The sequence below is a fragment of the Canis lupus genome, chromosome 26, assembly GCF_048164855.1.
Source record: "Canis lupus baileyi chromosome 26, mCanLup2.hap1, whole genome shotgun sequence".
Taxonomy (NCBI): Eukaryota; Metazoa; Chordata; class Mammalia; order Carnivora; family Canidae; genus Canis; species Canis lupus.
Window position 1 is genome coordinate 31,198,118 of NC_132863.1, and position 12,207 is coordinate 31,210,324.

Below are 12,207 nucleotides of genomic sequence, written 5' to 3' on the forward strand. Positions count from 1 at the left end.
GAAAGACCATCCTGAAAGTCCATGTATTCTGTAGCTCAAGTCTGGACTTAGCAAAAGGTTTAGGAAGCAGAACGAGTAAAGCCCCCCACTTTGAGGCTCAAAATGATTTGAAGGAAAGCTAGATTCTCTAGTCTTTGGATTTCTCTTTTCTTCTTCCTTCTTCCATCTTCTTCCATCTTCTTCATTTCTCTTTTCTTCTTCTTCTTCTTCTTTAAGATTTTTATTTATTTCGGGGAGGAGGGCAAGGGAGTAGGAGAGAGAGTCCCTAGCAGACTCCATGCTCAGTGTGGAGCCTGACACAGGGCTTGATCTTCCAGCTCTGAGACCATAACCTGGGCCAAAATTAAGAGTTGGATACCTAATCAACTGAGCCACCCAGGCGCCCCTGGGTTTCTCTTTTTAAGATGGGAAGCCAAGCCCTGAATCAGTCATCACTGGTTACTATGGTCTCTTCTTCCATTTTGCCCAGCCCTCCTATTATAGGAACTCCAGCTATATCATTTTCTCAGTTGGGTTTCTCACTGGGATTTCTTCCCTTTGATTGTGTAAACTCCCACTCTGTAGTAAGTCAGGATGTTGTATTTGAATTATTAGTCCAAATTGATACTGTAAGTCCTGCCTACTCTCTAGGGAAGGAGTTCTCGGACTCCTTTGAACCTACCAGGGAGGTGGGGCACAGGCTGGCTGAAGCAGTGGCTTGTCTCTGCTGAGAACCTCCAGTTTACAGCTCTGACTCAGCAGTTTCTTCTTCCTGGAGCTCAGCCTTTTCCACAAAGTGCTCCCTTTGCCAGGAACCTTCTAGTCATCCTCCTACCACTCTGCTGCTGGAGAGCTGTCATTTCCTCTTTTGACAGCTCATCTAAAACAGGAGGCATCAGAATTGTTTCCTCTATTGGTACAGAAGAATTCAGTAAAATTGGCCAGAGAGTCTCCATTTTTTGATTTTCAAATATTTATTGATACCAGTTTATGCCAAACAGACCCAAGAACATTTTACAGTCTTTCTTGCCATGTATTTTCTTTCATTTTATTTTTAATGACTTAAATTTTTCCAGAAGCATGTTACAACTTTAGTGGCAACTATAGTTCAGACCTGAGTTGAGGCGATCTGAAGAGTGCAGGAATCTCTTGAGAGCTAATAACCCTGTCTCCCCAGTGTCTTCTTGCAAAGGCAGAAGCTTAGAGGGGGTTGAAAGGGGAAAGTGTGCCACCTGTTGGCCTTTTGAGTTACGGATTCCAAGCAGGTTCTTTCTGTCTACCCTAACAATTTCAATTTTGTGCCACAGTTCCCTTCATCCCTGCAGTTAGGGATGATAATTTCCCAACTATCATGAAATGAGATGTCTTCTGAGTTTTGAAATGAATGGATTTCTGGTTAAGTTTTAGTTTTCTATAATGAAAGTGAAAATCCTTGGTGAATTAATGCCTATGTAATAGTAAGGCAGTGGAATGGTACTTTACCTCATTTTAGGAATAGTCAAGTTATTATGCCATGGATTAGTTCCAGATGGTGCTGTATAGTTGCATATTCAAGAAAAAAAATGGAAATTGGCCCTGAGAGTAGTATTAAAAATACTCTATCTGAAAAGTAGATTAAACTCCCAAGTACTTTCCTTTATTGCTTTATTACTAATTAAGGTATACACAGAACTCCTAGGGCTCATTCACATTGACTTTACAAGTTAGCAGTTTCTGTTGTGTAACATCAGGATTCTTTTATTTTATTTTATTTTATTTTATTTTATTTTTTTATTTATTTATGATAGTCACAGAGAGAGAGAGAGAGGCAGAGACATAGGCAGAGGGAGAAGCAGACTCCATGCACCGGGAGCCCGATGTGGGATTCGATCCTGGGTCTCCAGGATCGTGCCCTGGGCCAAAGGCAGGCGCCAAACTGCTGCGCCACCCAGGGATCCCGACATCAGGATTCTTTTAGAACAGCTTTTACTAACATGTGCACACTACCAAGAACCCCAGTCATCCCTTGTGCTCTGGATAAGTCTTATTTCCCTGAAAGAGGCAACCTCATAGTGCTTGTGTTGTTCAGAGCAGTCAGCTCTCAAACTCTAGTATATACATAAGCCACCTGGAGGCCTCTTAAAATGCATTTTCTGAATCTGTAGATCCAAGGTTGGGCCTTAGATTCTGCATTTCTTTTTTTCTTTTTTTAAAGATTTATTTATTTGAGAGACAGCATGGGTGGGGAGGGACAGAGGCAGAGAAAGAGGGAGAGAGAATCTTAAGTAGACTCCTCGTTGAGTGTGGACCCCAAGTTGGGGCTCGATCTCATGACCCTGAGATCATGTGACCTGAGCCAAAGCGGACAGTCGGATGCCCAACTGACAACACCATCCAGGTACCCCAGAGATACTGCATTTCTAACAACTCCCACGTGATGCTAAAGCTGCTGGTCTGTGAACCACATTTTTGAGTACAAAAGTTCTAGAAGAAGGTCTTATTTAGATTTTTCATGTGGGATATCTGGGCTTGCCTGCTATGGATATATATTATTTTATTCATATTCCACCCACCTAACTTTAAAGAAGAAAGATGCCTATTTCTTTTCCCCACAATTCCTTTCTTCCACTCCCTGCCCTATCCCTTCCTCCCCTTCTTGAACAGAGGCTGCTTAGCTTAGCAGTGGCAGGAGTCCCTCTGAGGATTTGAGTTTTAAAAACCATTGAAGAGGTGTAAAGGACCCTGCTTGCTGAAAGGAAAAGGAAGAGTGGCTGGGCCTCCCCCAGCTCATCCCTGTCCTGAGCAGGCACCTGGGAACAGTTTACTGGCATAGTCTCCAGAGAATGACCCAGGTAAATATCTGCTAAAGAGAAGGAGAATTTATACAACTAGATATAAATCAGTGTATTGTCTTTGTTGTTATTGTTACCATATGTCACCAGACCTTTGTGTACCTTGGGAAGGTAAACCATTAGTTAGAAGACTTCTCCAGAGCTCAGTATTTATATTCAAAACATAAACTATACAGCTCAATTTTTGAAACTGCTTTTTCCTCTAGGTAAAGTCATGAAGCTGAGCCCCAAAGCAGAAGAAGTAGCTACCTTCTTTGCAAAAATGCTCGACCATGAATATACTACTAAGGAAATATTTAGGAAAAATTTCTTTAAAGACTGGAGAAAGGTATTGTTGCCCATGTATTAATATCCTAGCACCTTGCAGAAATATTAATCAAGTACTCAGTTAATAAACTGTTACTTTACAAAAAGGTCTGTAATGTAAAATTTGAGCTTTCTGAATTTTATTATATGCAAAGTTTTTCTTTTTTCCCTATTCATTCAATATATTATGTAAGGTTTCTATCCAACAAGAATACTTCTGTGTCTTTCCTTCCACACACTTATGGCTGCAGGAGGGAGTTTATTAGGCCAAACAATAAACCTCAGCTCTGCCTGAGCAGAGGAAAGTCTGTCTCTGCAGGACTGCCTGTCCTCTGCTATTGCAAGATATTACATTGTGATGTCCCATTCCCTTTGATTCTTGCTTATTTACTTTTGGTACTTTCTGCTCTTGAAATCGCATTTCCTATATCTGTCTAGGTGATTTTAAACAATCTTATTTTCAATTTGGATTGTGTGGACAGAAGTGAGCTGAAGTTTACCTTCTGAATAGTTCTGGAAATAATATTTAATAAGTGAGTAGGTCAGGGATAATGTTTCTTTTCTTTTTTTAAAAAGATTTTATTTATTCGAGAGAGGCAGAGACACAGGCAGAGAGAGAAGCAGGCTCCATGCAGGGAGCCCAATGTGGGACTCGATCCCGGAACCCAGGGATCACGCCCTGAGCCAAAGGCAAGCGCTAAACCGCTGAGCCACCCAGGCATCCCAAGGGATAATGTTTCTAAGAGAGAATGAATATAGAAATATTTCTCTCATTACTAAAGCAAATGATATATATTCATGTTTTTCCAACTGTGGGATGATACATATGCTTGCGGATGTGGCAATGTGTAAGGAGCCCAAGAAATTACATAAGAGTTCTATAACCCTTTTTAAAGGATATATCATGTAAAGCATTTTTTATTTTATTAAGTATTTTATAATAGAACAAAGTAATAAAATTATGTGTTTTTTTTTTTTTCAAAGCTCATGAATTTAGATTGCCTACCTCTCTAGACACCTTTGGCTGAAAAAAAAATACTTTGCTGTAATCACAAAGAAACTTGTGGGATAAACAGCATATTTACCTTTTTCTTCTGTCTTCACCCTTTTCTTAACTAGGAAATGACTAATGAAGAGAAGAATATTATCACCAACCTAAGCAAATGTGATTTTACCCAGATGAGCCAGTATTTCAAAGCCCAGTCAGAAGCTCGGAAACAGATGAGCAAGGAGGAGAAACTGGTACTACAGAATTTCTTAAATCCCTGGAGGATTTTGGAAGTGTTTAATTCATCTAATTTTCTTCTTGGTTCTTAACAATATAGATTTCACTTTAGTAATTTCACATGGTTCTATATTAAAGATATAGGATTCTTGGGATAGTAAAGTTTAAGTTTTCTTAGTTTTTACACAGACCAAAAATTTTGAATAATAGGCATTTTATTTAATGGCTCAGTATAAGAACCTAGTGCTCTTGGAACCTAAGCAGTCAGTAACTACAGTAATACAGTATTTAACTGTGGGCAGACCTGTACAATGGCTCCTGGATATTAGGGTTTTAAGACAGATACTATGATACTGCCCATGTACCTCCCTGTTCTTGATTTATTTTACCCTGGGATCTAGCCATGCTCATCCATCTTCATCTTTACTCCAGAGGAATCTTTCTAGTATCCAGTATCCAGTGGGATGTCATTTTCTTCTAGATTACCAGTGGGCAAACTGTAGCCTGCATACTTTTATTAAAAAGTTCTTTGGAACACAACCGTATCTACTTGTTTACATATCATTTGTGGTTACTTTCATTTGACAGTGGCAGGGTTGAGTAGTTCCAAAAGAGACTGTATAGCCCGCAAGCCTAAAATATTTTCTGTTTAGAAAAGATTTGCCAACCCCAATCTAGAGAAGTCCAGGCTAGAGTTTGTCTTGTCTGCCTGCCTGCCTGCTTGCCTTCCATCCATCCTAATTGGAGGTCCAGAAGTTAAGGATTTTAAGGAATTTTGAAACTCTTTAGTTTCAGTATTTTAAAGGACTTGTATGTTTATAAGATTTAGGCCACTGTATTTATTATATAATTCATTGTCTGATGGTACCTATTTGACTTGTAGTTTAAAAATTATGACTTACTATAAAAATGATAATTGCATCAGACTTTTCAGTCTCAGTTTAGTCTTCTAAATGTTCCAAATTAGTGAAACTTGGTTTATTCTTTGAGCGGTGTTTTAAAACTTAAAAACCACTTTTGAGCTTTGTTCTTGCAAGTAGTGATCCAAAGCTTAAGGAGGTTTCAGAAGTATCACCTTGTCAGAGCCCTGGCCAAAGACACCTGCTGCCAGGTTCTGAATCTCTTCTCACCCACAAGGCAACAGGACTTAGTTAAGTTGAATTTCTAAGTATAATATGAAGATAGAGTCAACAGAGGGTAAAGGAGGCTCCCAAGTTCCACTCCCACACTTTTGGATCAAGGATCACAAAGTACATAATGTATGTGTACCTATATATACCTAGGAAAGAATCTATGACAGGTATGTTTAAGCTTGAAAGCCCATCTGAAATGACGTTTAACTAAATGTGCCTGGAACCTATTAGAGAACATGGAGATGTTCTTTATGAGGCCTATCATAGATTCTTCCCTGTCTACCATTTTGACACTACTCAACAAAATGTTAATTTTTAAAGTTACTTTTAAAAATACCTAGGTAACATGTTCACACATAAGTTCTTGAAGATTAAAAAAAAAATCAACTTTGGATCTGTAGTCGGGGTCAGTCCTCAAAGGTAGATATTTTGGGGAATTTTATTATATTTAGTTTAAAAACACTTTTAGAAGTTATCCTTATTTGTATTTCTTTCTCTTTAAAAATTATTTATAATTATTATTTTTTAAAGTTTTACTTATTTATCTCTGCACCTAGTGTGGGGCTCAAACTCATGACCCTGGGATCAGGAGTTGTATATGCTCTTCTGATTGAGCCAGCCAGGTTTCTGCATTTGCATTTATTCCTTAATGATTTTTAGACTTTTCTATACCTCGAACTATTATCGAGTAAGAGGTAAAATATGAGTGGAAAACAGCAATTTGAGCCCATTTTGAATACTTCCTTTCTGTGTTCCAGAAAATCAAAGAAGAGAATGAAAAATTACTGAAAGAATATGGCTTCTGTGTTATGGATAACCACAGAGAGAGGATTGCCAACTTCAAGATAGAACCTCCTGGGCTTTTCCGTGGCCGTGGCAACCACCCCAAGATGGGCATGCTGAAGAGACGGATCATGCCTGAGGATATCATCATCAACTGTAGCAAGTGAGCACAATTCATTGTTTGGGCCAGAAATCAAGTCCGGGGCTTCCTTTGTTCTTGAGAGTATGTTGCTGGAGGTGTTTTCCCACACTACATAAGACCGTTGGGAACAACATGGTATTTCCATGTACAGATCTCCAAGTATTTTTCAGTTACTGACTGGTAATGAGGAGGAAACATGAAAATACATACTTAGAAGATTTATCCACGTTAGGTCATGAAAGGTGAAAATGTCCCTCACTTCTCATTCCACTGCCCTCCTGCTTTGTTATTTCCACAGAGATGCCAAGGTTCCTTCTCCTCCCACGGGACATAAATGGAAAGAGGTCCGACATGATAATAAGGTTACTTGGCTGGTCTCCTGGACAGAGAACATCCAAGGTTCTATTAAATATATCATGCTGAACCCCAGTTCACGAATCAAGGTAAGGAGTAGCTAAGAGCTGCACCACTTAGTGGGGCTGATCTCTTTTTTATTGAAGTGTAGTATTTTTGGTCTCTAGAATCACTATGACAAATTACAAACTCTCCACATAATAAGGCAAGTATTTTCATGCTTAGCATTATCTGGTGACCTTCCTAAGATGTAGCCATTTTCTGCATCACATTATAATCTGATTCATTTATTAATTCACAAATTTTTACTGAGATTCCACGATGTGCCTGGCACAGTGTGTATTCATGATGCTAATTAGGAATTGTGTTGGTAAACAAAACTGATAACAGTCCCTGTTGCTTACTGTCCAGTGATTAGAATGTGATAAATAAATAAATGTGTGTTAAAATGTGATAAAGAAATATATGTGTGGTGCCTGGATGGCACAGTCAGTTGAACATCCAACTCTTGGTTTTGGCTCAGGCCGTGGTCTCGGGGTCCTGGGATCAAGGCTCAAGTCCAGTTTTGTGCTCAGCTCAGAGTCGGCTTGGGACTCTCTCCTTCTTTTTAATCTTTTAAAAAAAATTTAGACAATGCAATAAATGTAAATTGGCTTTTACAGCTTTCTTCCACACTTTCTTGGTTCTGAAGAAGGGAATGTAATTGCTTTAAATCCAGAAAGTTATAAAATACAGTCTTAAATGCTTCTAGCTTCCTAAGGTTTCTTCTGGGTAGTTTATACCAGGACTGAATGGGATGATGTATGCGAAAGCACATCATAAACTGTTATATACCTATGTGTTATTTGTTAATGCTCTTATTGAAAGGGAAAAGCTGTCTTGGAAGGGCAGTCAAGTTCTTTAGCCTGCTAGGTATTCCTGCTTGGGAGAGTCCTATGAACTTCCTACCTCAGACATACTATGGGAATGTACATAGCAACCCTAAAGAGAAATGAGCTCAAAAGGAAACAGCCAAAAAAAAAAAAAAAAAAAAAAAACAGCCAAGGAATTAGTTCTTTGTAGACTATGTCTGTTAAAAATGCAGGACACTGGGACTAAAGACTTTTTAAATCTTGGTTTATAGGTTATTAAACATCTGTTAAGACATGGAGGCCACAAAAAAAAAAAAAAATTACATGGAGGCCACACCTTGGAAGGCCTTGTCTTGTCGACACTAAACCACATGTCCTCTAACTTAGTTCTTTGTTCTAATATGAAAAAGACCATCTCTGTATTTTTTTGCCATTCAGTTAGAAATGTCACTTTTTCTAGTTTAGAGTAAGTATAGAATCAAAACCCTTATGTGAAGTCCAGTCATCTAAAGAAATGTTAATTCTTCAGAAATAAATGTAGATAAACAGTGGTCTTAGCTCTCAAAGAACTTCTAGGCTAAGTGGGCAAATTGGGTAAGAATTCAATTGTATTAGAAGAAGGTAAGCATTAAGTGTTTTAGATAAATGTAGCAGTTATTTCCAGCGCTTAGAAGATCCGAAACTTTATGAAGGAAATTAGATTTAATAAGATTATAGTTTGGTCTTAAAAGGGAGTTATTCCAAACAGTGTTGTGTTACTATGAACAGAATGGGAGAAATGTAAAAGGGAGTAACAAAAAGAATTAGCAATTTACATAGCATTGTGAATGTGCTAAAATGTTACTAATGATAAATTTTATGTGTATTTTACACAAATCAGTGATATTAGGTTACTTTTCACATAAGTTGACATTCAGTTATCTTAGCAACCATAGCAGATGTACGAATGCCACTGTTTTATAGATAAATTTGGTCTCTGGGAAGCCAGGAAACTTGCCCACAGTCCAATAGTTAGTAACTGTGACTTAGATCTTTAGCCTTTTGGTGCCTTCTTGTGATATCCTACTGCCAGTTTGTGGACAGCCTTAAGCATCTTGCTAAAGAGACTGGTCCAAGTTCTGCATCTGGAGAGTTATTGAAGGGCTTTGAACAGAGGAGGGTCTTGAACATAAGTTCAAGAAGATTTACAGGCTTTGTACGCAGTCACACTAATAAACAAATTCTTGTAAAAGATGCGAAGATGGGGATCCCTGGATGGCTCAGTGGTTTAATGCCTGCCTTCAGCCCAGGGCATGTCCTGGAGTCCTGGGATCAAGTCCCACATCAGGCTCCCTGCATGGAGCCTGCTTCTCTCTCTGCCTATGTCTCTGTTTCTCTCTCTCCGTGTCTCTCATGAATATATACATAAAATCTTTAAAAATAAATAAATAGAAGATGGAAAGAAAAAGTGCAGGGGTACCATGTGAGAGTATACCAGGGCATTTGATTTTGGCCTCAGGTTCAGGGAAGGCTTTCTGAGGAAATGACATTTACAATAAGACAAGACTGAATGGGATTTATCCATGGAAAAGATAGGGGAATGGGTCTTCCACAGAAAATAGCCTTTTGAAATCCTTGAGGAGAGAAAGTGTTGGGTGGTCTTGAGGCCTGAAAGAAGGGCAGTGCAGTTGAGGTACAATGTGAGCAAGAGAGGGGCATGAGGAGGAAGCTAGAGGGTTTGCAGGCCAAATCTTCAGGCTCTTCCTTAAAGTTGTTTATATTATCCTAAATCCAGTGGGAAGTTACTGGGTTCTAACAAGGGAAATAACCAGATTCGTGTTTTAGAAACCTATGACCTAACTGATCATTCTGAGTGGTAAATTCTGTGGAGGTTGGATTGGATACACACTAGAAGTAGGGATACTAATAGGATGCTGTTGTAGGTCCTCCAAGCAACAGATGGTGACGGCTTGGACAAGATGATGCCAGTGTGGGTGGACTAGAGGTGAACAGATCCAAATACATGTATACTGCAATCTCTTAAACCTGGCATTCAAGCAGATTGTAGGAAAGCCTCCAAGGCTTGAGATCTTTGTTGTTGACAGACCAGGGGGAGGACCTCCAGGGCTAGGAGCCACTAATTTATTCCTGACAATATCCATATAACCCCCATATACTGTAGGAATTTGTGCAGGTTTCTGAATGATGGTTATGGTAGTGAATATAGAAGTCACCGACATGTAGGCCCTGCCTAGAATCTTACACACAGGACAGAGAATCTACTCAGCTGGGTTGGGATCCAGAATCAGGCAGATGGCTAAGGGCTTAGGAAGTCATACTTACTATTAAGAGAAAAATCTGATTTCTTCAGCTCTCTGCCGATACTTGACTGTTTCCCCTCAGAACAGTAAGGACTCACTATTTCCACTACTTGTACCTTGTACTACTAGTACAACTACTTTTTTTTTTTTTTAAATAAGAGTAAGAGGGAGATTGGTGGGGCTAGAGAGGTAAAGGGAGAGGGAGAAAGAAAAGATTTCAAGCAGACTCCTCACTGAGTGAAAAGCATGACAGAGGGCTCAATCCCATGACCCTGAGATCATGACCTGAGCTGAAATCAAGAGTTGGATGCTCAACCAACTGAGCCACCTAGGCATTCCTACCTCATACCTCTTTTGCTTTAAAGTTTTACTTTTTATTTTAAAAGAATCCATCCATAAAATCCTTAATCCTCTCTCTTTCTCTTTTTTTAAAGATTTTATTTATTCATGAGAGAGAGAGAGAGGCAGAGACACAGGCAGAGGGAGAAGCAGGCTCCCTGCAGGGAACCTGACGTGGGACTCGATCTCAGGACCCCAGGATCATGACCTGAGCCAAAGGCAGACACTCAACCACTGAGCCATCCAGGCACCCCCTTAATCCTCTCTTTAGTCAGCAGTTGTCACAATGAGATATTTGATTAATTTCTGTACTCAATACCTTCCCTCTAGGTTTACTTTTCTTGTTAAAACACACCCATTACTATATGTTTAGTGAGGATCTATAGTTGGCAAATTCTCATTTTGTTTCACTGAAAATTTCATTTTCATCCTCATAATCTATCTTTTCTCCAGTAAAGAATATATCATTATGTTTTCTGAAATAGCAGGAAAATGGCAGTTAGCCTTTGGGAACCAGTAGCTTTAGTGAAGCTCTCTGATCCCACGTAAACCATAGATCCAGAGGTTACAAAAGGACTGTTTGTTACGGTACTCACTCCTAAGTCCAACCCACTGTCAAGGTTGGAAACATTATCTAGTCTCATAACCTGTAAAGTAGCCCTTGATAAAAGTGAGGTTCTTCAATCAGTCTTAACTTTATGAACAAAATTTTTCATATTTTCTTTAAATGTAAAGTACAACAGACTTTGTAATCCATTGTTTACATTACATTGTATTCAATCCTATTAAAATATTCTTAGGGCGAAATCCCCATTTCTTGCCGTTTCTGTCTTTAGAGCTTATAATTCTGTGAGGTTTCAGAGATGTATGTACCTACAACCTTTTAAATGTAACCATCTAGATGTTAAAGGGCTGAATTGAAGGAAAATGTCCTAATAAAACTTTATATTCTTAGGAAGCTCTGATTTTGGTGAGTTTTATTAGAAAGCAAAAGTAAGACACATTTATTTTTTAAAAATTCTGAGCCTGACATCTTTTGTAAATTCTAAAGTACAAAAAATAAAATGCTAAAACTTCTAGATGATAACATGGTAAAAACACTTTCATGACCTTGGTTATAGGTTCCCTAGGACACAAAATAAACACTAATGATAAAACAATCGACAGTGGACTTCATTAAAATTAAAAACCTAAGTTCGGGATCCCTGAGTAGCTCAGCGGTTTGGCACCTGCCTTTGGCCCAGGGTGTGATCCTAGAGTCCTGGGATCGAGTCCTGCATCAGGCTCCCAGCATGGAGTCTGCTTCTCCCTCCTCCTGTGTCTCTGTGCCTCTCTCTTTCTATCATAAATCAATCTTTTAAAAAAACTTGAGTTCAACATAGGATACTGTTACTAAATACATGTTACTGGGAGAGAATATTGGCAGCATGTATATCTGATGGAAAACTTGTATTCAGAATACACAAAGAATTCTATAACTCCATAATAAAAGAAAGCAAGACTCAAACGGATGCTTTACAAGAGAGAGAAATGGCCAATAAATAAGCACATGAAAGAGTTCTTGACCTCACTAATTATCAATGGAATGCAGATTTAAACCACAATGAGGTGACTAATTCCAGTTCTAGGTATTTTTACCCCAAATAAATTGAAAACCTGTGTCCATAAAAAGATCTGTACAAGAATGTTTATTGCAGCATTATATTAATGCAGGTCTCAAATTGGAAACATTCTAGGGGGTCCATCAACAGAATAAATACATGGTCTGGTCAGACACATTAGGGATAGTCATAGATTATACCATATATACTAGCAGTTGGATGAAGTGAACTAATGAATGCAGCAACATGATGAATCTTTTTTTTTTTTAAGATTTTATTTAAGAAAAAAAATTTTAAGAGAATGAGCATAGGGGGAGGGGCGGTGAGAGGGATAGAGAGAGAATCTCAAGCTCAGTGCAGAGC

At 38.7% G+C, this 12,207-nt stretch overlaps 1 protein-coding gene across 1 annotated transcript in view; it reads left to right on the top strand.

Moving 5' to 3' along the window:
* The window catches only part of TOP1 (DNA topoisomerase I), a 90,530-nt gene that overhangs the window by 65,994 nt on the left and 12,329 nt on the right, over nt 1-12,207 (top strand). The window contains exons 10-13 of the mRNA XM_072801023.1: nt 3,017-3,138; nt 4,236-4,358; nt 6,233-6,420; nt 6,698-6,842. Coding sequence (XP_072657124.1) covers nt 3,017-3,138; nt 4,236-4,358; nt 6,233-6,420; nt 6,698-6,842 — 578 coding nt within the window. The remainder of the gene's footprint in view (nt 1-3,016; nt 3,139-4,235; nt 4,359-6,232; nt 6,421-6,697; nt 6,843-12,207) is intronic.